Genomic DNA, 25767 nt, shown 5'->3' on the forward strand with positions numbered 1-25767 from the left:
CATCATTATAATTATGTGCCTGGGACATGGATGTTAATGGTGAGACTTTTGTTTTTGTAGTCAGGCTCTCAAAAAGTGTATAGCCTAAAATTTTTTGATTTATCGGCCAATGTATCGATTATCGGTTTTCAAATATAAAAGATTATTGGTATTGGCAAATATTTTCATATCGGTTTATCCCTAATTTATACACACACAGACAGAGTTATTTGATGTATGCTTTAAAAATATATATAGGTGTGTGTTATGTGAACTGTCAAGTTGTCTAAAGCCGGGTGCAAACGGTTTAGTTTTAGTCGATTATTTGTACGATTTGTACGAAATCATGACGATTTCTGTGTTCATGGCTCCTAAACGCTGGTCCTACGTCGTACAGTGATAGAGGCTCAACGGTGTCAGAAATTTAGCATGATCATCTCACAATGTTTGCTACGTCTACTGACTAGCCAATAAAAATGCAACATGAAATGACGAATTGATCAACTCAACATGGCGCTAAAACTTAAAACTACTTTCCTCGAGCTCCATTTGCCAAGTCATCCTCTTTTCTCTAGCCATGACCGTTTCGCTCCATCCTCTCTTTTTTTCCAGTGCACATAAAAACCATAATTGCCAAAGTTTGTTTACCACACTAGCACATTCTGATGACGTTTTATTCTTATATACTAACTTGCGTCATATGATTCAATAAGTGTAATCATCGTACAGTCTACAAACATGTCATACCCAAGTTTATTAGATCCACTGTACGTGTTGTAATGATCTTAGAGGATTGCCAAAATCTTTAGCAAGCATTACTGATTTAATCCTGAGTTTTCTCTAATATGTAAACACTAAATGGTCCCGAAAAATTCCCAAACTCTAGTCTACTTTAATTTCTGGTAATCAATTTTGGCTGTTGTTTTCTGATGCTCTTATGTGTTGTTACTCGCTGTCAGATAGATGGTTAAAAATACAGTTCTGCCTCTTCTTGGAAGATGTGCGATCGCTCCTGTATCAGGACGTCACTGTCTCGGTCCTGCTTTCACGGTCGTTCTCTCTCAGTCTCAGTCACAGAGGTCGTTGTGTGTGTTTATTGTGTATTGTTCTGGGTGTGCGGTGTGAGGGTCAGGCGTAACCATCAGCAGAGAAGAGCGGGTCATTATGCAGAAAAATGGGAAATGTTCATGTCAGTTACAAACAAAATAATTCTATTAATAATAATAATAAATCACAGGAAACTTAATATTTTGCTGGAGATGATCAGACTGAGATGTTTGACTTTAGATGTTTCCCATGTGAGTGTGTGTTTGATTATTCACCCAGGGCGTCTGGAGTGTGTGTGTGTGTGTGTGTGTGTGTGTGTGTGTGTGTGTGTGTGTGTGTGTGTGTGTGTGTGTGTGTGTGTGTGTGTGTGTGTGTGTGTGTGTGTGCAAGTGTTGTCATGTTCCACTATTGTGTCTTGATTGGCTCGACCGTTAGCATTGCTAATTATATCTCTTGGCTTGTGTACAGGGATTCAGTTGTTGGGGTAACATGATATATTTTTCAAACCATTGAGTGTTCAAACCAGTCAACAGCCACGTCTCACTGTGATTCTCACACACACACACACACACACACACACACACACACACACACTCATCTGATATATTAGTGCTGAAAGGTCAAAACACATATCTCATAATGTGATAATTTCTGCTGTTTGAGGCATGTGTAACAATTTGCTGTAGTGTCTCTCATCATTACTGGAATATTAAGTGTTTGTTTTGTTGTTTTTGTTTACTTGATTATTTACTTCTGACTCAATGGAAATGAATCACAAAAATTCTGAGATTTAAAATTCACAAACACATGGCCGATGATGTCAGAACAACCGTTCCTGATTACTCCAGATGGGCTGTTGAACACGATCCCGAAAATCTTTAAATGTCTGGATTTATGCAGTTTTGGGGGATTCAGGACGAACAGGTTTTTGAATTGTCCACTGGGAAACAAGTCGTTTTTACAAAGTACAGGGTGGGCCATTTATATGGATACACCGTAATAACATGGGAATGGTTGGTGATATTAAAGTCCTGTTTGTGGCACATTAGTATATGTCATGGTCATCACCCATCTTGAGGAGTTTGCCCCCTCACATATACTAATGTGCCACAAACAGGACTTTAATATCACCAACCATTCCCATGTTATTACGGTGTATCTATCCATATAAATGGCCCACCCTGTATTTAGCCTAGCTGAGTTTTCTGAGGAAGAGCTAGTCAATGAATGTAGGAGAGGTCAATGAACGACCTTATTCACAGCAGCGCCATCTTGGATTTTTAATGTGAATGAAAGTGAGGCTGTGAGGGATAGACATGCATCTCTTCAGTGGGTTCGTACTGTTATTTATTGTGTTTTTGGATTGTTCTGCTGACAACACTGCACAAATATCTTTCAGAGAAATTTCAGTAGACAATAAACCCCAGACACCATGAACTGTGGAAACTTATATAAGTGATCAAGGAGCTGTTTTTGTTGGCAAAATAGAGCAAAATCAGGCAACACTGTGTCTAAAATGTAGCCTGAAGGTCCTTGCACACTTGAGTCCAAAATGTTCGTATGCATTTTTTCATATTCGTCATTCGGTGGCTCTGAATTGTCAAAACACCAATCAAAATGTTTGCTCGAACCCGATCCAAACATTTTTTAGGCGAAACGAAAGGCACTGTGTGTGTAAGCGTGATTGACATGACGTGAGGTCGTATTTATTTTTTAACGGGCGGAAATTTTGGACTCTGTGCACTTTTGTTTATTGAACTGTTGTATAAAATCAATATCACATGTGCACTCATGCTGATATTTGGAGAAAAAATTGCACTCGTCGTGCAATATTGATTAACTATATTAAATTATATAAATATAAAAGACATACAGAGGTATTTTTACCCCCTTATCTTGAATATTGGGGCTTTCTAAATGCATTTTAATAGACTAAATCACACAGTGAAAGCATGCACACTAGTCTAACCTACAAGACTACTACATCACGTAGTGCATGCACTCTCTCTAGGTGTGTTTTTGCAAAGTGAGGGACATACACTTGATAATGTCAGATTGCACATCGTTAAAACAACAATCACAACATTATAGACGATATATATCGCACACCCCTACGGCCAAGTCAGGAATTTCATTAAAAAATACATTAAATTTCATATCGTAAATCCCCACAACACTTGGAATATACGACATATGTGTCGCATGGGATCATTCTGTGAGGCTTTTGCTTCTTTTTTAAAACGCTTGATGCTGGCCAGAATGTGGAGCAGAATTTATACTGATAGTACAAATGCAGACAATGCCTGTAGCGCAGCTCATAGAGTCAGATTAAACGAGTGATTAATAGATGTCTGGGTAAAATAGATCCTACAGAATGACTGAGTCATCGCACACACACACACACACACACACACACAGGCAAAATTGAATGCGGTAACCATGTCAATGGACCAAAGTCATTCAGCGCTGGTCTTTAAGAATGAGTTTGTGCAGAATAGATGGTTGCCATAGAAACATTTCAAAAGATGTAGCCATGTGCTTGAACACCCATTTATACCATATTTATTTTTAACCATTTTAGCATCTCCGGCTAATAGCACTCACTCAAATCTTGATCGCACACAGTTGGTATCATCATGTCACCAGGTTTACTCTGACAGATGGCTGTTTCTCATGGGGTTTCTAATGTACTGTGACACACACACACACGCACACACGCGCGCGTCTAATTCCTCTCTGATCGCATTTAATTTTTATATTTTATGATATTAGTATTTAGACTAAATCATAAAAATAAGTACACCTTAACAGTGTAGTGATATAGATGTTTTGGCTTATAATATATCAAGATCAGTAAGATATATATATATATATATATATATATATATATATATATATATATATATATATATATATATATATATATATATATATATATATTTATTTATTTACAGCAAGGATTGCTTTAAATTGATCAAAAGTAGCAGTTGAAACATTTATAATGAAAATAAATGCTGTTCTTTTGAACTTTCTATCAATCAAAGAATCTTCATGTGTCATGATTTCCACAAAAATTTTGACACTGAAGACTGAAAATTCAGCTTTGCATCACAGGAATAAATTACATGTTAAAATATATTCAAATAGAAAACAGGTTTTACTGTATTTTTGATCAAATAAAATGCAGCCTTGCTGAGCAGAAGAGACTTTTGTGGTGAACACTAGAAGCTTGAATAAATTCCTGTTATTTTTGAAAGAATATGTCATTATTCACTGTGTTATTTGCCCTCCCAGCATATTAAACGCTTTACTTGCAGAAATGAAGGCACGTGCATCAGCAGTTGTGAGACCAGTAGATTCACTTTAAGAGCACACACTTTCATATATGTGTCTGCTAAACTGCCTCGCAGGAACCCTGGGGTTAATAAAGCATTATTAGATTGCACTCTGGCCATTATGGAGCACATGGATACAATGTATCTCAGTCTAAAACTCTCTCTCTCTCTCTCTCTCTCTCTTTCTCTCTCAGGCCCTGCATCAGCTCTATTATGATCCTAACATTGAGAATAAGAATCTGGCTCAGAAATGGCTGATGCAGGCTCAAGTGTCTCCTCAGGCCTGGCAGTTCTGTTGGGTTTTACTGAGACCAGAGAAGGTAAGAACATCCCGTTCTCTTTCTTGCACTGTCATTCCCTCCTTTTCCATCTGTGCTTGCCCTTTATACCCAGGTTAAAAGGGATATTTCACCGCTGGAAAGATGAATGTGTATTTAAATTGGGTCATTTATGTAGTAGAAATGTGAAATTATTTTAGAAGTTGGTGCCTTCTAGACTGAGAAAAGCCAGAAAATGTATTTTTGGCTCATATGGATGAAAGACAACAACTCCCAGAATGCACTTGCTTCGCTGCCCTACAAGGCCACTCCCAAGCCACGCCCTACCGGTTACAGAGGGCAGTATCGGAAGAAATGATACAGCTAGGCTACTAGTCGACTCGAAACTGAAAAGACGCCGTTTTATTGTGAGATCCCCCTATGGGCGGGTTGAAGACATGTGGAACGAGCTCCTCCTACTGGCTGTAGTCTCTCGCCTCTGGACAAAGTAGCCTCTGATGAGCTAAATGACGATTTTTGCGTCATCTGAGTTTTTTTTCCAGACACACAATACAGAAATCTCTCGTCTCAGGGGGACATGAGGGAGGGAAGCACGATCATTCAAAAATACTACCGGGTTTCTACTGATACAAAGCTTAATGCTGATCGGTGAAGTATCCCTTTAAATGGGTTGGGAATGCTGTTTCACAATGACTTTTACTATTTCTGGCAGTTGCATTGCAGCAGCTGCCATTGCATCAACTAAACTACACATCTCAACCTCACTTTTCTATTTCATTTGACAAAAATATGTCATCTGAGTTGTATTTCATCCCAAAATGTACAAAAAAATAAGTAATTATGTTTTGCATAAAGAATGCAAATGTGACTTCGCAACTTTCCATCCCTTCGTAAATGCTTTGCCATGTAAACATCATTAATGTTTTATAATGAGAAGTGATTTTTTTTTTTTTTTATCACAGTAATGAAAATGGAGGGGCCAAAAATGTGTCTAATTGTCATGAAAATAACATCATAATGCAACAGTATTAATCATCCTAAAATTAAAAATAGGCTAAAATACATGAAAAATACATTTTCTTTTGATTTGATTTCGTAATGTGATTTCTGAGTGAAACATGACCCAGTTCTTTACAGGATTCATGATATTATAACAAAGAACGTTCTTTGGTTTATTATCATGGATCCTGGTAAGAACTGGGTCATGTTTACTCCCTAACATGATTTTCGTATTTTCTTTTACTTTGAGTCAAGTATGTTTGAGGATGAGGCCATGTCCCCCCTGTAAAGGTCAAAGGTCACACTACCTCTAAAGGTTACATGTTTATCTGTTGAACTTAGGTAGCTTCAAGTGACATTTGTTTCCTCCTTCCTTTACACAATTATTTAGCTATATTTTTTTAATTAATATATGTTATTGAATCTTTCATTTAAGAGATTCATTCAAAAACGCTGATTCATCCAGCAATGAAACAAGTGAAGTATTTATGATTGAGTCATCGAATCATTCATTCAAACAGATTTTTTCAAATAATTTATTCAAATTAACCATTTTGAACAGACTGCGGCTATTAACATGTCAGAACCTCTAGTAAATTACATGTTATTTTGTCTCGTCTGTTCAGAATTGTGGGAGAATCGATATTTTTATTTGAATGGTTTAAATCATTTGAATGTTTAAATTGGCAAGACTTACAAACATGTGCAAATTATAAACTTTCACTCTATATGATGGTTAAACTTAACAATTACTCTTTACACATGCGTGGCGAACCGTGGGGCCGGTCTGTACAGATCATTGACGATCCATTACACCTCTTACTTATACAGTGGAACAAAATGTTGGTTTTGAAATGTTATTTTAATAATGTTCAGGGAAAATGGCCTAAAATTATTATGAAAATAAGCCAAAAAATGTTGCTTGTGACACACCTTTTGTTCTTGAATTCCTTTTTTTTTTTTAATTACTGAGTGTTTACTTGTCTTTAATAATCCTTGAAATTTACATTAGTTAGGCTAGTTATTTTTCTATGCTATTTGTAAAAAAAAATTGTTCATGATATTCAGCTACAATTAAATGTTTTGCAATAAGACTAAATGTGAATGATATCTACGTTTTTTTTTTTTTTTTTTACCTTTTTGGAATTTAAATTAGGAATCGATAAGAATCGGAACCATACAAATTCAAACCATACCCAACACTATTAATCTCATCACAAACTTTTTGCCGACTAATGATGCAAGAAGACTTTATGTTCTGTGCACATTTCATCTGATTTCTTCTTCAAGTAGTCTTTAAAAAAAACACACTAGAAAAAACTGCACGTCTTCCTTCTTCTCCGCAGGTTCCAGAGATCCAATACTTCGGCGCCAGCGCCCTTCATACCAAGATCTCCCGCTACTGGGGCGACATCCCCGCCGAGCAGTACGACTCGCTCAAAACTCAGCTGTTTTCCCAGATCGCCCGCTTCGCCTCCGGCTCTAAGATCGTCCTTACCCGGCTGTGCGTGGCCCTCGCGTCCCTCGCCCTCAACATGATGCCCGAGGCGTGGCCGGGGGCCGTGACGGAAATGGTGCGCATGTTTCAGGAAGAGGGAGGCGAGGTGGACGGGCGCGCTCGCTGCTTGGCCCTGTTGGAGCTCCTCACGGTCCTCCCGGAGGAGTTTCAGACCAGCCGGCTGCCGCAGTACCGGAAGGGTCAGGTGAGGGGCGCTCTGGGCCGGGAGTGGGTGGCCGTTTACCCTCTCCTGCAGCAGCTGTTACGGCAGCCGGACTCGCCTCCTCTGGTCAAAGCCCGTGTGCTCAAGTGTCTGTCGAGCTGGGTTCTGCTGGACGTTCCTCTGAACGAGAGCGAGGGATTGGTCGAGGCCAGCTTCACGGCGCTGGCAGATCCGGAGCTGTTCGATACGGCTGTGGAGGCCATCGTCAACACCATCTCACAGCCCGACTCACAGAGGTTAGTCTTCATCACTGCACTACTCAGATAAAACACATGCAGTGGCGCAGGAAAGCAATGGAGTGAGAGAAGTGTGATGGTAGTGCGAGGAACTGAGCTGCACAGAATTATACAAAACCAGTTGAGCAACTTTATAGAAACATAAGAAACTTGGAAGTGTACAAATGAAATGTTTTGCACACCTAGCGATGGCTGGTGAATTGAGGTTTTTTTTCTGGCCATTAATATGTTTTGCATTATTTATAATGAACCTGTCAAAGAAATTGCTGGACTAAATAAATTAAAAAAAGAATATATTGCTTGAAGAAAATTAATTTTTGCATTTGCATTTAGGACCATTAAGATTTCATGACAATTAAGCACACCCCCCCCCCAATTCTTACATATATATATATATTTGTGTTACCTATAATTCATGCTGACAATAAATACAGTTAATTTATTTAAATGTTTAAAATGATCATTTATTTAAAACATTATAATTTATACAATTAATTTGTTACAGGAATTCTTTTATTACAGTTATGCAAATCTAATGAGCATCACCAAGGGGAAGTAAACAGTCTGGACTAATGAGAATTTGTCAAGTTTATTTTCTTTTTAGCCACTTACATGGAACAAAATGTTAATTTTGAAATGTTGTTTAAAACATTTTGGGGGAAATCCTTAATTACGATACTATCGCAATGCTTTAAGTTAAAATAAAGAAAAGTTTTCACAATTAGTATTACTTATTAAGACCTATAGTAAAAATGTAACAGAAATGTACATGGTGTAAATGTACAAATGGGCTTGGATATGGTCATGGTCCCCGATGCACAGGCCAATGGTGACACCAGAATAGAAATATTCATGATTCTGAAGCTGAATATATAGAATTATTGGACACATATGCTTGCACTCTCACTGACTACATATATTTAAAATAACGTAGCCCCTTTTTACTGGTAAAATCAGACATTTGGCATTATGAGGACCTGCAAATATTCCCCCATGGCATTAGTATACATTATATTCAACATTAAATATAGTAGTTTAATGTATTAATGTCACTGAAACTCTCTTCAATGCAGCCATTCGTTGGATCACTTACACAGACTTTCCCTCTGCTCGCTATGTCCTGTCTCTGCCTCTATTAACGCACTTAAGTGATAAGAATAGACCATCTAAAAATCTTTGAATCATCATACTACAAAAATTAAAAATGTGATATGGTGATTTAAATGATGTTTGTGCTTTCACTTTGAGGAGTGCCGCTCCAGCGCGGATGCGTTTCCGATCTCAGTCGATCCCTGTTCTTCATATAAAGCGATCGTGTCTCTTCATAAGACTTGGATTAACCGCTCAATTGATTATTTTTCAATGCCTTTATGACCTTTTTTTGGATTATTTAAGTTTTAGGGGAATGGACTTTTAATAGAGGGACCGAAATCTCTCAGGTATCATAAAAAGTTTGGAAGTTGAACAAAATCCTTAAGGCCGGGACACACCAAGCCATCGGTCGGCCGATTGAACAACGCCGAGCCGTTTTTGAGCATCGGTCGGCTCAGTTTTTCCGGTGTGTTCTGCACCGTCGGCTCTAGACAGACGTGTGTGGGTTTTTTGGGCTGATTCAGCGTGTTGATTCAGCGTCGGGCCGTTGGTGTAAAGGAGAACTCTGATTAGCTTTACGAACGAGTCAGTGCACTTTATGCAATTGTATATATATATTTTTTTAATTTACGATAAAATATGACCTGGACAAGCTCTTGCGAGATGCACCCAAATATATATTTTATAATGTGCAATTTTAGTAGCTCTCAATCCAGTGTCGGACTATTGTTCTTACATTGTGATTTACATCATAATTGCACTATTAATAATTCGCAATTTTTTTGCAAAGAGCAAAGCCTTTTTACATCTGAGTTATTAGTAGCTATTGTTATTGTTTATGTAATTATAATAAGTATATATAGAATAGATATACACTTCAGTATGCCTGCTTGAACAATATGAGATGCATATGCATCTTTAGGAATATCAGTGAATGCAAAAATGTGTACAACGTGATGGAAAGAGAGAGAAAATGGTCTGAAGGAGAACAAACAGGTGAGAGAGAGAGATTGGGCAAAAGAGAGACAGAAACAAAGGCAAATTGAAACACAGCCACATCAGAGGAGGGGGGGGGGGGCGGCGGCGGCAGGTTTATTTCAAGGATGGCTGGCGTTTCCATGGAGACAGAACGAGGGAGCGATGTCTTACGCTCTGGTTGGTACAGACTCGACGGGATCCCTCCCCTTCCCCCCTCACAGAAAGCAAGAGCCAGTGGATGCTGAGGACGGGCCTTTAGAGGTGAAAGCTTCCTTGATTGTGGAAAGCTGGTGGTACGAGGTTAAAGTGCTTCTGCCCTGATGGAGACAGACAGTTGTTCACCGCTCAAGTACTTGAGTCTAATCCTGTAGTTTAATAGCTTCTACAGGTGTCTCGCACGCGGTTACGGCTGAATTCACTTCGCAGTGCATGAGGGATCTGATTAGGACTGGTGACCTTTAGAGGGAGGTTTGGGTTTTTCATGGGAAGTTTGTGCAGCAGGGCTGACTGGAAGCATAGAATTTTTTTGGATTGGATTTTTATTCGTTGTATTTCATTTTATTTTGAGGGCTAGATTATATTTTTTGTTTTATTTTAAATTTAAATTTGCAATGTGTTGATCAATACTTGCTGTTCTGGAACTCATGAAGTCCACAATAACCTTTTTGATGCAGTAATAAAAACAAAAGAGCAACTTAAATTGAATTTAATGTAATTCACCTATAGATTTTATGGATTTGGTGATTTATAAAATATCAATCAAATATATTAATATTATTAATCAAATACAATATTGACTAGAGAAAAATACTAGCTGCTCCTGGCTGAATAACTTCATAGTTTTAATAAGCCTTCTGAAACCGAACATTAACACAGAGTTATGCATATTAAGAATCTCTTTGGCTCATTTTAATTACATACATAATTAAACTGTGAATTAATTCCTTCTCAATCAAACTCTGACTGCACTGAATAAATATTGTTTAGTATTATTTAGAGCTGCACAAATCTAGATAAATTGAGAATCACTTTTTTTTTATAGAGATCATGATTCTCCCAAGATTCTGAACAGAAAACTAAATTAAATAACATTAATTTTACTAGAACGTCTGACAAAATATTAATTGCTGCAGCGTATTTAAAAAACAAAACAAAAAAAAACATTAATTTGAATGAATTATTTTTTTAAAAATCGGTTAATATGAATGATTCATAAATATTTCTATTGTTTCATTACTGGATGAATTGTTTTGAACAAATCTTTTGAATAAATGATTCAATGACATAAAAAATGTAAGTCACTTGTCGCCACCAACTGGCGTAACGATGTAATCGATACAATCATTATTTCAAGCGCCAAGTTACTTTCAAAAGGTAATTTTCTCAGTGTTTATATCCGAATTCCGAACTATAAACTTTTATCCCGGTACTTGTAACAGAAATAATGATGCTGTGTGGTTGAAAAAACTGTGAAGCTTTCATAACTAAACATGACAACTGCTCTCTCTGGGTCAGCGGCAGTGCCAACGTGATATGAGTGTCCGGATATGATTTTGCCAAAGGTTTAATAGACACAGAGGCGAATTGTTGTCAATTAGGAATAAGAACTCGTGTGGGAGTTTGAAATGAGATTTTTTTTAACAGTTACTCGTGCAGCTCTAGTATTATTAATGTATCATTTTGTTAATGCATTATTCGTTTTAACAGTTGCATGTGATTTTGTTTTTTAAATTGGACTCGTAACTCAGGCTGCGTTTGACACCCCTGTTGTTGACAGACAGTTGATTTGATGAGTAAACACTTGGACAGCTAGCGTGCGAGTTTTTACTCTCAGCTGTCATATTTTGATCTGTTGCTGAACGTGTGAAGTGTGTGGTCGACTCACAACCACTCAAATCTCTTTGTGTGGTGCTTTGTGTTCAGTATGGCAAGCGTGTCACTTGCTCTTAAAGGTCACATCAATGATTCTGCATTGATTTTTGTTATTCATTTCACCTTTTTCCTTTTCTCCATCATGCCTGGTGCCTCGTCCTCTCTCTCGTTATCCTCTGTCTTCATCACCTCATCGCCTCCTCTCACTGTTTAAACACATTACAATCAAGCCTCTCGGGAGGATGCCATTGGACCAAATGCATCCTGTTGCCAGGCAACTCATTTCATCTGTCTCCTGGTGTTTGAGGGTAATTGCACAGAGAGGCAGAGGGTGCGTCTGTGTCCGTAGAAACACAGTGAGATGGCAGAATTCAAACAAGGATAGCGAATTAGAGGTGAAAATAAGTCTGTGCTGCTATAAATCAAACTCAAATGGGTAATTCTGAAAGACATGAAAGCACACACACACGATGAGAAACTAATGTTGAAATTAATGTTGTACTTATGCCGCATAATGTCATCCAAGGTTATTATTGTTAACTTATAATTGCTTGAATCTGATTGGTTGACGAATTTTCTAAGGTGTGCGATTATTTTGAGGGAAACGCACAGATAAAGTAGTTCCAGGCAGGTCTCGACCGCATTACAGATCCATATCGCTTCGCCAAATCATTTCAGTGTTTTCAAAGGTCCTTACAGCCGACAACAGCAGAAGAACCAAAACCCACAACGACACTGACCAAGCAAATAAATATAGTATGTGTTGGTGATATAGTCTGTTTTGCTGTGTCTCAGACAGAAACTGGTTAAATCAGGTCAAAAGGGTCTGAGAGGATGGAAAAGTACCTAACAAGCTCAGAGAGAAGATGTGTGTAGGTGGTTGATACAAGATGGTAATAAAAATATGTTAATTAAGATGATGGATGGCACTGAACACTGCAGGTGCAGGGAATCATGTTACCTGAGATATATATATATAAAAAAAAGGGGTGTGGGCAAAGATTTTTCCACCAATAAAAAGATGTCTCCAGGAAAGATGATTCTAACGGTAACACGATCTCGAGGCGGAGCTAAAAAGAGAAAGATAGCTGATTGGCTTCCTAGTGATAAGAAAAGGTGCAAGACCCGAAGTTCAACCATTGCAAGTCAGATGAACAACTGCATCTCACTTTGTTGCTTGTCAATAAAGTTAATTCTTCTGAGACCTGGAGCTTCGACTCTTGAGAGATTTCTTTGAGACCCGATCTGAGGACTTTGAAATTGCCAGAACATAAACGATAGGATAAAAACGACAAATTATGTCCATGTTTTTTGCCACAAAATTATGTTTTATTATGAATGGAAAGCTCATATTTTCTTTCTCCTGCTCAAAGCACACACATACGTACAGTACGGACACACACTCGCACAGAAACGCATTGTCAGCGCTGCTCTGACAATTTTGTCAGTAAAATAGTTTAACAACTTAAAATCTATAAGACATTCTCACTAGCGAGGTAATAACGGCGCTGTTCTTGGAGCAGATAAACTTACAGTTTTGCTATTATTAGATGCGCTGAAGCCGAACACTGTTGAGACACTGAGGTAATTCATACACGCTTACACTCTCTCTCTCTCTCTCTCTCTCTCTCTCTCTCTCTCTCTCTCTCTCTCTCTCTCTCTCTCTCTCTCTCTCTCTCTCTCTCTCTCTCTGATAACTGCATTACTAAGTGCAACGGCTCAAGCCTCCGTTACTAGCTCAAAAATTACGTTTTGGAATTAGCAACGAAGGCTTGGGATTAGATGCTTAAGATATTAGTCCTACACACAAGACCGTTTTAAGGAAAGTTTTGAAATGCATGATGAAGGATGTCTTGAGGTGTGTTAACCGTAGTATAAGTTGAATTATTTAATAATAATGCACTTGTCGTGGCCGCATTACCACCTCGAGTGTGCATTATTGTTTCTAATAATTCAACAGCTCGTCGTCAATTATTCCTTACATAGACTAGTAGTTTAAAGATTTTCTGAAGTCATATGATAAAATTTAAATCGTTATTCACTGAATCTTGAACCGTGTATGAGAGCATAGATCAGATTTATCAGTGATAGTCACTCTTGGCCACTTGAATCCGGATACATTTGAAAACTCTTATTTTTCTCTGCGTTTTGGCCTTTCGTCCACATTAAGGCCCAGTTTTTGTCCAGCGAAAGTCCAAGTGGATACATTTGAAAACTACACATTTTCCATCCATACATTTTGAGTGCAACCTGGACACACCAGTGAGAGTTGGGATAATGTACTAATAAAATGACTGTGACAGAAGAAAAGCATGAGAATATTATTATGGATGGTCTCTGAGTATCAACTCCGTTTGCTTTTATGATGATATATGCATGCGCAGTAAGATAATTTTAGCGTTTCAGAGGCTCCATTGTGGATGAGCAACTTTGGGAAAATGCTTAAAAATGCAAGTGTGGACCGAGAACGTTCTGAAAGAAAAACACGTAGCCTTTGATTAGCCCAGCGTTCACCATCTCAACACAAACAGGTGTGCTGTGACATTTTCCTGATGGGGTTGAAAGCCCTTCTCGACCTTGATTGTCATTGACATGATTATTTATTTATTTAGAGCCTATTCAAGTAAAAGCATCTTAAAACCCGAACTCATAAATAAATGCTCTCGCTAGAGCCACAGTCTCACCAGCCATGAGATCAATGAAGCCAGGAAGGACACGGCAAACACCACGTTCTTCATCTAGGGATGGGTCATGACTAATTTACTAGCCATCCAACAACCAGTTATCTACATTTTATTTATATAGGATCTGTCAGAAATCATTCTAATTTGCTGCTCAAGAAACATTTCTGATTATTATCAATGTTGAAAACAGTTGTGTTGCTTCATTTTTTATTTTTGCAAACTGTGATACTTTTTTTTGTAGGATTCTTTGATGAATAGAAAGTAAAAAAAAAAAAAACACTATTTAAAATGGAAATCTTTGTAACATTATAAATGACTAATTTTTTTTTCATCCGTTTAATGCATCCTTGCAGAATAAAAGTATCAATTGCTCAAAAAAAAAAGTTTTTCATTAGCATTTTCCAGCTTTTCAGTGTTGAACCGAGTGAAAAGATTTCAAGTTTCCATTGACTAGAAATTTGGATCGCACACTGAAAAAAGGAAAAGCTGCACGGCATGAATTGACAAAATGCCAAGCAGAGGATATTTAATATAATAAATTAATGGAAAGCAGGATTTGACTTTTGAAATGAGCGCGTTTACACAATAAATGATTCACAATACACAATGAATAGATTGAAGCGTAATTATTACTTTCGGTACGGTAAATGTTGCATCATTCATCTTAGATGATGTTTTAATTACTGTGCAATTTGTGCATCCTGTGCTTGCCTCATCTGTGAAGGATGCGTGCAAAACTGCATTAGAATTTGGACAGAACATTGCGTCTCTGCATGCAACGCAAGGTTTCTGCCTGACATTGGAACAGTTGGTTGCCTGAAATGCCTTTAAATGCTGCCAACATTGGTTTTGGAACAGAACTTGTGTTTACATAGTACATCAGTATCTTATTTTCTTTTTAAATAAAGAGCAAGAAATATAATCTTTTCCATGATATGAACCCTTTAGAAAAACATGAGATCCTTCAGTGATGTTTAGTGTCTGCTTGGCAGCCATTCGTTTCCTTCAGCACTGCAGAAATGGGTTTAAATGAAGAAAACAAGACCTATCGAATTGTGGAACATGTCTTTGGTATATCGTATGGACTCGTCTATAATTTATTCTCATCACATTACATCACAATCTGTGTAATATCGTCAAACTTAGCACATTCTCAGAGAAAATGATCCTGTTTTGTCACGTGATCTTCAACACAAATGTTTTGGTTGATTTACAATCATATGCTGGAGGTTTAATGATTTATTTTATCTGTAATTTTTATTGTAGTTTTTGCTACAACGGTTTGAGTCAGATTTGTCAAAAAAAAAATCAGATTTTGTCCCCATCTTAATAAAGCCTAATAGCTTTTAAGGTTGTGACGCTGAATTAGGGTTGGGGGGTAACGTAACATTTTCATTTTCCACTAGATATTTTGCTCTACATCTCATCAGCAATTTCGATTTTGGCACGCTCTGCATCAGCCGACCACTAAAGAGCGAATGTATCGTCTGTCGGCCCAACCCTACGCTGAATATTTGAGTTTCATTAGGATGTTTGCCCTAATGAATCGCTCTTTAATGCCACAGAGCCGTGATCTCTGATGTGTCTGTCGAGCGCTGAGCCTCAGACGAGCCAGTAATGAGCTGGCGTTCATACTTTTTCTCTGTCCATACCTCATTAACATTTCCACTTGTGTGTCCTTCCTGCTGTTGACACCAAAAAGAGGATGAGACGAGAGGGAGAGGGAAAGGACAGATTGTTCCAGAAGCGATGAGATGGCAGCAGGGGTGAGGAACATGACAGAAGTTCATGTGGGAATGAGGTAACAGCTGTAGACAAATGAAGGAGAGCGTGATCTGATGATTTGAAGAGAAGAGAAAACTGTACATTTTTCAGATGAGAGTTAATGTTGTCCATTGTGTTTTTGTCAAGAGAGCATTATGGGAATGTGTTTAGAAGCCAAGCAAGTCATTCTAATGTACAGCATGAAATGGATATTTCAGCCAAAAATTCTGTCATTAATTACTCACCCTCATGCCGTTCCAAACCCGTAAGACTTCTGAGAGTCTGGCATCAATCTGTGAGCTTTCTGTCCCTCCATAAATAGCTTATGTCCCATTGTTTTGACTCGATGAAATCAATCGTTTTAAAATGGCATTGCTAAAGTATGGCAATGCTGACAGACATAATTATTTCAATACATATCAGATAACGGTGGAATCTATAACTTGGAAAGGTCTATTTACAGGCAAAGCAGTAACTTGTTTAGAGATTGGCATTGTTACCAACATAGACATTGTCAGTGGACAGCAAATCTGATGCAATGCAAACTATGTCGATTTGTGTTTTATTACTGTCACTTTCCCTTTTTGCTTGCAAACTCTTTTCAGTTCATGGTTCAGTTGTTGTGGCTCCAAGCTACAAGTAGTGGCCTGACCTTCTTTCCATTATTTGCGGATATGACACATAAACGTGCAGTTGAATGATGAAAGTATGCAGTTTCCTGGGAAATCCATCTTGAGAGTTTATATTTGTATAAAATATAAATATAATTAATTATAGACTCACCATAGTGGTTTAGGGTAAGGCAAAAACACGGTTTGGAAGATGGTTTTATGATGTACTGATGTGCTCCTTTTTCAATTTTTTCCTTTTTTATTTCAAACAAAAAAGTTACCTGTGAAGTTAATGTGTTGCTAATGTGTGACCCTGGACGATAAAACCAGTCACATGGGTCAATTTTTTTAAATTGAGATGTATACATCACCTAAAAGCTGAATAAATAAGCTTTCCATTGGCGTATGGTTTGTTATGATAGGACAATATTTGGCTGAGATACAACTATTTGTAAATCTGTAATCTGAGGGTGCAAAAAAATCTAAACATTGAGAAAATCTCCTTTAAATTTGTCCATTTATGTTCACGATTCTGCTGCATTCACTCACAAAAGTAAATGTTTTTTATGAAATTTACAAAATATCTTCATGGAACATGATCTTTACTTAATATCCTAATGATTTTTAGTATAAAAGAACAATAATTTTGACCCATACAATGTATTAATGGCTATTGCCACAAATATACCCGTGCGACTTGTGACTGGTTTTGTGATCCAGGGTCACATATGGTTTCATGCCGAGTCCTGAGCATTGTCCGTGTGTTTCAGGTACGTGAACACTCTCCTGAAGTTGGTGCCGCAGGTGCTACAGTTACAGGAACAGTTACGAGACGCTGTACAGAATGGAGACATGGAGACGTCACATGGCATCTGTCGAATCGCCGTCTCTCTGGGAGAGAATCATTCGAGGTACAAATACGCACAATAGGTGAAGAAAATGTAATTTGAGCACCATTAGAAAAGGTGAAACATTTTCTAAAAACAGGCTGTTAATTTATTGTGTTAATTGGATGTTATTAATTATAAAACAAAAAAAAATTGACCTGTAAAAACCTGAATAAAAATCTTTTCTAACATTATAAATGCATTTATTGTCACTTTTGATCAATTTAATGCATCCCTGCTGAATAAAAGTAAAAAAAGAAAAACATCATACTGTCCACAAAAAATATAATGTATATAATCAGGGCTTGACATTAACTTTTTTGCTCACCAGCCACTGTGGCTAGTGGTTTTCTAGAGTTACTAGCAATTTTGACATCGTACCATAGGGGAAAACTGCCATATAGATATTATTATTTGGCAGCAGGAGTATTAGGCTGCTGTCACTTTAAGACCTGATGTACAGACCTATTATACTATTATTTTCTTTCTCCACTGTTTACGTTCACTTAAAACAGATACTCAAAACTGACTGTGTTTATGTGAATATTCACCAAGAATGGTATTTTGACATTATTTTGTGTGTATTTGACTGTTAAAGCGCAATAAGCAGCGAAAAACAACTTAATTTTGTATTTAGAGGCGACTTTTCTTCACACACTTTGGGTGTGAGCACAAAATCTGCGGGAATGAGTAAAATTATGCGCAATACACTCAATTCCATGTTGAAATTCAAGCCCTGTAACACCAAGAACATTCATCTGGAGTAAATGAACCAAGTGAGTGAGGGGAGGCGGGTTTGTGCGTCAACTCGCTGTCTGAGAGATGAGAGAGAGAGAGAGAAAGCGCAGCTGGTATCGTGTATCTGTGGAAAATGAGTATTGGAAGCGTTTCAGTATCAATGTGTATCGAAAAATCTATATTTTTGTCAACACTACATTGCACTGTTTATTATTTCAGATGTCTTTTTAAAAGACTACAATTGGAAGAAAAAATAAATGAAGAGTTCAGATGCAAAAGCCTCTAAGTGCCATCTGAAATTTTCTTCTAGAATGATCATTTTTATCAAGCTTGTATATTTAAGTTCAATAATTTCACTTAAATGGCAATGCAAATTACCTATTAATTGTCAATTAAGTGAAATTATTGAACTTAAATATACAAGCTTTATAAAAAGGATCATTCTAGGAGAAAATTTTAGATGACACTTAGAGGCTTTTGCATCTGAACTCTTCATATATAGAGAGAGAGTTATGGAAGGCCTGTACTTCATGTTAAACATAACTATATAGCCTACTGATACAACAAAGACAATGTCGGCAGTATTGAATATTTTGTTCTGTATTGACAGGTGCAATATTTGAAAATCGAAAATTATTTTTTTTATTTTTTTTTAAGTGACATTTATATCTGCATTTGTCAAAACCTAGAGACTTTCAAACATCAAAATGTCATTTATTAATATGTATTCGTGTCAAAATGACATATAAACAATTTTTCCTATTCTATTTTGCCTGGAAACTCTTCCAGCAAGCGCTTGCGTGTCGCGTGAAAAATAGGCGTCGGTTTTCGAGCCGCGCCTGAGACGTGCGTGTCACACAGGCGGTGTGCAAGCTGTAACCTGTTAACATGGGAGCCGAAATAAAAACGGACACCCCACGCAGCCTGTGTGTAGCCGGCCTCACACACCAAAAACTGAAATCAGTCAACGGTGTTAATGTCAAGCCCTGTATATAATATTGACTGAGACTGGTATGGTCAATATATCATGTATCCCTAATGATAAAGATTTTCCAGATATGAAGCAGTGCTGGTGTGATATGAAGGTCTCTTCTCCTCTTTTCTATCAGAGCTCTGTTGGAGCAGGTGGAGCACTGGCAGAGTTTTTTGGCACTGGTGAATATGATCATGTTCTGCACGGGCATCCCCGGACACTACCCCGTCAACGAGACCACCAGCTCTCTCACACTCACCTTCTGGTACACACTACAGGTAAGACCTCACTGCTGAGATCTGAAACCGACTGAGTCTCTATCTACAGTGTGCCTGTATCTGTTCAGGACCTCAGTGGTGAGCAGGTGCACAGATTAATTAGAGCCTTTTTCCCTCAAATCCAGCACTTGTTGATGATAGTGATGATATATGGATGATAAAGTCTTAAGGTCACACAGAAGCAGAATATAATGTCAGTTCAGGACTTGCTACTGAATTGTGAATGACTTTGACTTCAGTTACCTGTCCATACTGACATTATTTAAGCCACTTCAGTCTGCTATCGTATGTACACAATTTTAGAGTCGCACCTGTTAGAAAACACACTGTTCATTATTTGTAATGTGTTGTCTTTGTGTGTGTTTGTTTGTGTGTAAATCTACCCTGGAAAGAGCACAAATTGAATTTGCTCAGCGAGTTTACTCTGGCGTCAAGTAATGATGCTCATTAAATATGCCCTTGTATCCGAGCTGCACCAATCACATCGGGTTATCTGATATAGGCGACAGCTGACGACAGCGCCGTGACGTCGAAGTCATTAGTAAACATTGCAAGATGGCTGTGGATGAACACCAGTTGTTTGAAACGGCTTTGGCCGCTACAATGAACGAGTTCGACTTGGCTTTTTATCTAAAAGAGGAACAGAAGACGCCGCTCGAATCCTTCCTTTGCAAGAAGGACATTTTTGCTGTTTTGCCGACCGGATACGGCGAGAGTCTAATCTACCAGTTAGCTCCGCTGGTAGCTAAGCGTATGGGGCTTATTGTTTTGATTGGTCGTAGTGTTATCCAATTGCATGCAGTGAGATTTTTTAAATGCATACTTGGTGCCGCCCCTCGAGCTGGCCGATTTTCATTAGTCGATGTCAGACCCTTAATCTTTCAGATTTGGGTCTGGATTTCCAGGCTAGTGTAAATCTGCAGTAGTGATGGAGAGTGGCTGTTAGAGACATTGAACCGTCCTTCACACAGTATCTGTTCACCTGTGCTGTGTGTGTTTACTGCAGTGTGTGTCGTCACGTGTTGAATATTCAAGAATGTCCTTTGCCTGTGTCCTTGCCTGTCTTAACAGTCTGCATTGGCTGAGTATTTTATGTATATGTTTAAAGACTTAAATCCAGTAGCAAAACTATTAGTTTATGTATGTTCCATTTAATTTCTCCATAGAGAAATAGAATATTAACAATTTATAAACTTTTCAGTACAAACCTGCCATGTTCTCTGAGGTTAAAACACAAGTCAGTGTGATTTCAACACAAATTTTAACACTGCCAATTTTTTCAACAGTAACCACCTTATTGCATGAAGCATTGTATATTATTATTATCATTATTATTATTATTATTATTATTTTTTTTTTTTTTTTTTTTTTTTTTTTTAGCTCCAGCATCCCAGTGACCCTACAAAAGACAAGTAGTTTGGATAATGGATGTATGGATATTATTGCTTTATATAAAATATTTATTTATTTTATTTTTTTATTTATATTTTTTTATTCTATGAAATATAATAATTACTTTATAAAAATAAAATATAATTATTACTAATATTAATTGGTTATCGTATTAGTCAAGGCCCCGATATACTCATGGCAAAGTTCTTTTTCATTCTTCGCTTAGGGGTAAACAATATATAAATATATTCTGCTGCACATTTTCCTCTCAATAACAAAATAAACGCAACAAAATTGAGAAAATGCTCAACGCTCTTTTTAATTTTTATAATAAAGCATAAGATAAGCATCTGATCTTAGCAACATTTGCACGGGCTCTGCAATTCGGCACTCTAGTAAAGACATGTCACGTTTACTTATATAGCACTTAATATAATAGATAGCTTAAAATCAAGCAGCTTTACCATATTATTATAACATGAAAAACAGTGTCAGTGTCTCGTTTCATCAGAAGTACAACTTCATTTTCTACCATAAAGCAAATCTATTTAAAAAAAATTTAAATTAAACTCAAAATCAACATTTCAATTATTTATTTGACTAAGTAGCTGTGTGATAAGTGATTCTGACTCACTGGCTGTAATCTTCCTTGCTTTATCAGTAGTTTAGTGTTTATTTGTTGATGTCTGGCCATGTGTTTCAGGATGACATCATGTCGTTTGAGGCAGAGAAGCAGGCCGTGTATCTGCAGGTCTACAGGCCCGTGTATTTCCAGCTCGTAGACGTTTTGCTGCACAAAGCGCAGTTCCCTACGGACGAGGAGTATGCTTCCTGGTCATCAGACGAGAAGGAGCAGTTCAGGATCTACAGGTGTGTGTGTGTGTGTGTGTGTGTGTGTGTGTGTGTGTGTGTGTGTGTGTGTGTGTGTGTGTGTGTGTGTGTGTGTGTGTGTGTGTGTGTGTGTGTGTGTGTGTGTGTGTGTGTGTGTGTGTGTGTGTGTGTGTGTGTGTGTGTGTGTGTGTGTGTGTGTGAGATTCATTTTCTCATGAGCCTGTTGTAAAAATTTCTTCTACACTCAGCAGTTTCCTGTTGGATTTGCTGAATTGGCACAGGAGACAATGCTGCTTTTCTTATTAGGAATGTGCAATATTAAATAAGATTAAAATACACAAATATTACAATTTAAAATGTATTTAAATATTTCATATTTAATGAAATATTTTATAATACTTTAATATTTAAATATTGAAAATGTGTGGCTAAAACTTTTTGATTTAATTGTCTTAAAAAACAATGCATTTTAATGCAAACAATGCAACTTAATGCATTTCTGCGATGTTTGACTCTTTTAGGGTGGATATATCTGACACACTGATGTACGTCTACGAGATGCTGGGAGCCGAATTACTCAGTAACCTGTACGACAAACTCGGGCGACTCCTCACCAACACAGAACAAACACCATCATGGCAGGTCAGAAGATAATGGATTCAGTTTTCATTGTTTTTGCAAAGAAAGAAGAGGGGCGAACTTTTGTGCACACGTGATTAAAATAAAACCGAAACTGATATTGCTTAGTGCGATTATAAATTGCCAAAGACTGATATCATTAAATAAATATATATGCTTCTTGTTTCATAGTGAAGCTCGCTCTGTGTTCTTTTACACGAGGTCGTCTCATGATCTGGTGCTTTCAGCTTCTCAGAGCAGCTCGGTTCACACAAAATGTGGCTCCGCATAAAACGTAAAATGCGGCTTGGGTCGCTTATGAATGCGCCAACCATCATCCCAAACTTGTAATGAGAAGCTCTTATAAACTGGATGTTGTCAACTTAAGAGAAGATGATTTAAGGGTTCCCTGCATTTTTCCGCCGAAATATAAGCTTGTTGGTTTAACATTTGAAAATGAAGAAATTAAGAGTAAATATAAAATAATATTTATATAGAAATATATAATATATATAGAAAATGAATATTTATTTTATAAATTGTAAAAACATTAGAATTAAATAAGTATTAGTACTGTAAAATTAACAATTAACAGTAATTAACAATAATATTTCTTATTTTGGTTAAAGGTGCATTGCGCAAGTCTCTGAGTTTTTGCAGAACTATGCCCCCTCTGGCGACAAGCGAAACTGCAACACTGCAACTGAACGCGCATGACGTCACGCCCAGTCTCCAATTCCGACCCGAATCCCTCTTATTTATTTTACTGTACAGGATTATAGAGGCAATCGCAGTGATCAGAGAAGGGCTCATTCAGCCCATCAGGCAATTGTTTAAACATGTATGGGTTAGAACATGAAATGTTGCGCAATGCACCTTTAACATTTTTATTTAGTAATAATAATATAATTATTATTATTTTACAGTCATATTGATAAATAATCACAGAATTAAAAAAAAAAAAACTGTATAAATCGTAATTGCAATTTTCATCAGAAAAACGCAATTGGATTTTCCAACCCAAATCTTGCAACCCTACATGGGGTTTTTAACAGGAATGTGTCTATTTTGTTCCAGCATACAGAAGCACTGCTGTACGGATTCCAGTCCATCGCCGAAACGATAGATGTGAACTACTCTGATGTCATCCCAGGACTCATTGGCCTCATTCCACGAATCAACATAAACAACGTCCAGCTGGCCGACACCGTCATGTTCACAATCGGTGTGTGTGCTTGCGTATCGGCGCTCCTGTAACATTAAAAACAGTCGTTGTGCCATTTCTGTGTTTTAGGAAATTGTCATTTGCCATCTGAAGCAATTTAGACTGTTTTCACACACTTTGGTCAAGACCAGACAATTACACATAATTGCTTTCCCACACAGACACTCAGTTTTGTGTTCCAGCCCAGATATTTACCCATTACGTGTCTCCCTGTAGGAGCGTTGGCGGAGTGGTTGGCGGATCATCCGGTGATGCTGAGCAGCGTTCTGCCACTGGTTTTGCAGGCATTGGGCAATCCAGACCTGTCTGTTTCCAGCGTCTCCACACTAAAGAAGATCTGCAGAGAGTGCAAATACGACCTGCCCCCGTACGCTGCCAATATAGTCGCTGTGTCGCAGGTATTACATGCTCTAATGATGATACTAACACATATGAGACATGTTTAAACTGTTTTTCTCCTCTAAATGTCTTGTTTGTTTTTTTCTTGTATGCAGGAAGTGCTTATTAAACAGATTCACAAGGTGAGTTTATATTTATGTTCATGAATAAACCCATTTGGTTTTGCTCAGATAAAGCTGATTTCATAGAGCTGTAAATGTAAATTTGTCAATTATGGTCAACTGTTTTGAAATCAAAATCTACTTTGCGTAGTATCCTGATCAGGGACTACACAAAGCGTCAAATGGTTTATTGATCAACATGTTTTTGAAGCGTTGATCATTGTAGCCAATCAGAGACATATATGTTGAGTGTGTGAACACAATGGCCAATCAGAGGTGTTTAAGAATCTGTTCCACAGCACTCAAAATACTAAGAGAAAATGCTCGTGTCATCACATTTCTAAAATTTCAGTTCCGACGTGGTATCGAAGTCGGTACTTTTGACAACACTTGTTTATGCACTGATATATCAATACATACGACAACACTAACATAAACCAATTTCAATTTGAATGTAAAGTATGTATTTAAGTCTGAGATGCATGATTTATTTTGAGATTGAATGGGTTTGTTCTGTATGGACATATGTTATTAATTTTATTTGTGCAGGTCTTTAATTTGATTAAAAAAATTCAGCAAATCCCTGGGCATAACTGTTTATCAAACATGAAATATGGTTGGCAGTGATTTTTGGCACTTCGCACAGCTTTTCCACTTTCAGTGAGGCCAAAAACAATACATGAAGCCGGAAATGCATCACACCTGGTATTACACCTGTTCCTATTTTCAATCTCTCTCTTTCTCTCTAGACGAGCCAGTGCATGTGGTTGATGCAGGCTCTGGGGTTTCTGTTGTCTGCGCTGCCGGTGGAGGAGATCTTGAGGAACCTTCAATCTCTGATCACTCCGTACATCCAACAACTGGAGAAACTAGCAGAAGAGACGGTGAGACATCAAACTGCTCGCCCTTAGTCCTCTCAGTCCTCAGGGTTTGTTTATCCGTGTGTTCGTTTGGCTCGGTCGCGTGTGAACAGACCCTGTGTCTGCGTGAGTGTGTCATAGGATGGAACATTTCTCAGCAGGAACAGATTGGCATTACTCTGGGCGCTGGAAGAGTAAACTGCAGGAGGAATCCGCTTAATGTTACCGAGAGCCCTACATGGATTCATACTAAAGTGATAGTTCACACAAAAATGTAAATTCTGTCATTAATTACTCACCCTTATGTCATTCAAGACTTTCGTTCATCTTCAGAACACAAATGCAGACCTTTTTGATGAAATGTGGGAGCTTTTTGTCCCTTCATTGACAGAACAGGGACAGAGATCTCTCAGATTTCATCAAAAAGATCTTTATTTGTGTTCTGAAGATGAACGGAAATCTTACGAATTTGGAGTGACATGAGGGTGAGTAATTAATGACAGAATTTTCATTTTTGGGTGAATTATCCCTTGAAGTAAGTGACATTTCAAGCACAATATTTGATCTATTTTTGCTGCACAAATAGAAGTGTTGCCAAAAAAAGCTGAAGCAGGATCAATGTAAAAACTGATAAAACAGTAGATCAGGGGACTGGCAGTAACTGTTGTATAATTTAAAATTAGACCTATAATTGAAAATAACCTTCAAGCATTCTCTCTTTTACTGGCAAAACATTCTGGATGTAATGGAATAAGTGCTGTCCTTGTTTGTTTTGAAGTTTATACATGCTGAAAAAGAGCAAAAAATGTTCGTTAGTGATGCACCAAAATTTTGGCCACCGAAAATATCTGGTTGAAAATTAATTTTAC

At 37.6% G+C, this 25767-nt stretch overlaps 1 protein-coding gene across 1 annotated transcript in view; it reads left to right on the plus strand.

Annotated features, from left to right (window-relative positions):
• The window catches only part of ipo13b (importin 13b), a 50219-nt gene that overhangs the window by 4765 nt on the left and 19687 nt on the right, over window positions 1-25767 (plus strand). The window contains exons 2-11 of the mRNA XM_081379085.1: window positions 4556-4681; window positions 6985-7595; window positions 17367-17507; window positions 19331-19472; window positions 21568-21734; window positions 22217-22337; window positions 23391-23538; window positions 23755-23936; window positions 24033-24059; window positions 24788-24922. Of these exons, the coding sequence (XP_081235211.1) occupies window positions 4556-4681; window positions 6985-7595; window positions 17367-17507; window positions 19331-19472; window positions 21568-21734; window positions 22217-22337; window positions 23391-23538; window positions 23755-23936; window positions 24033-24059; window positions 24788-24922 (1800 nt within the window). The remainder of the gene's footprint in view (window positions 1-4555; window positions 4682-6984; window positions 7596-17366; window positions 17508-19330; window positions 19473-21567; window positions 21735-22216; window positions 22338-23390; window positions 23539-23754; window positions 23937-24032; window positions 24060-24787; window positions 24923-25767) is intronic.

Source organism: Scardinius erythrophthalmus (assembly GCF_964197995.2).
Source record: "Scardinius erythrophthalmus genome assembly, chromosome: 11".
NCBI lineage: Eukaryota > Metazoa > Chordata > Actinopteri > Cypriniformes > Leuciscidae > Scardinius > Scardinius erythrophthalmus.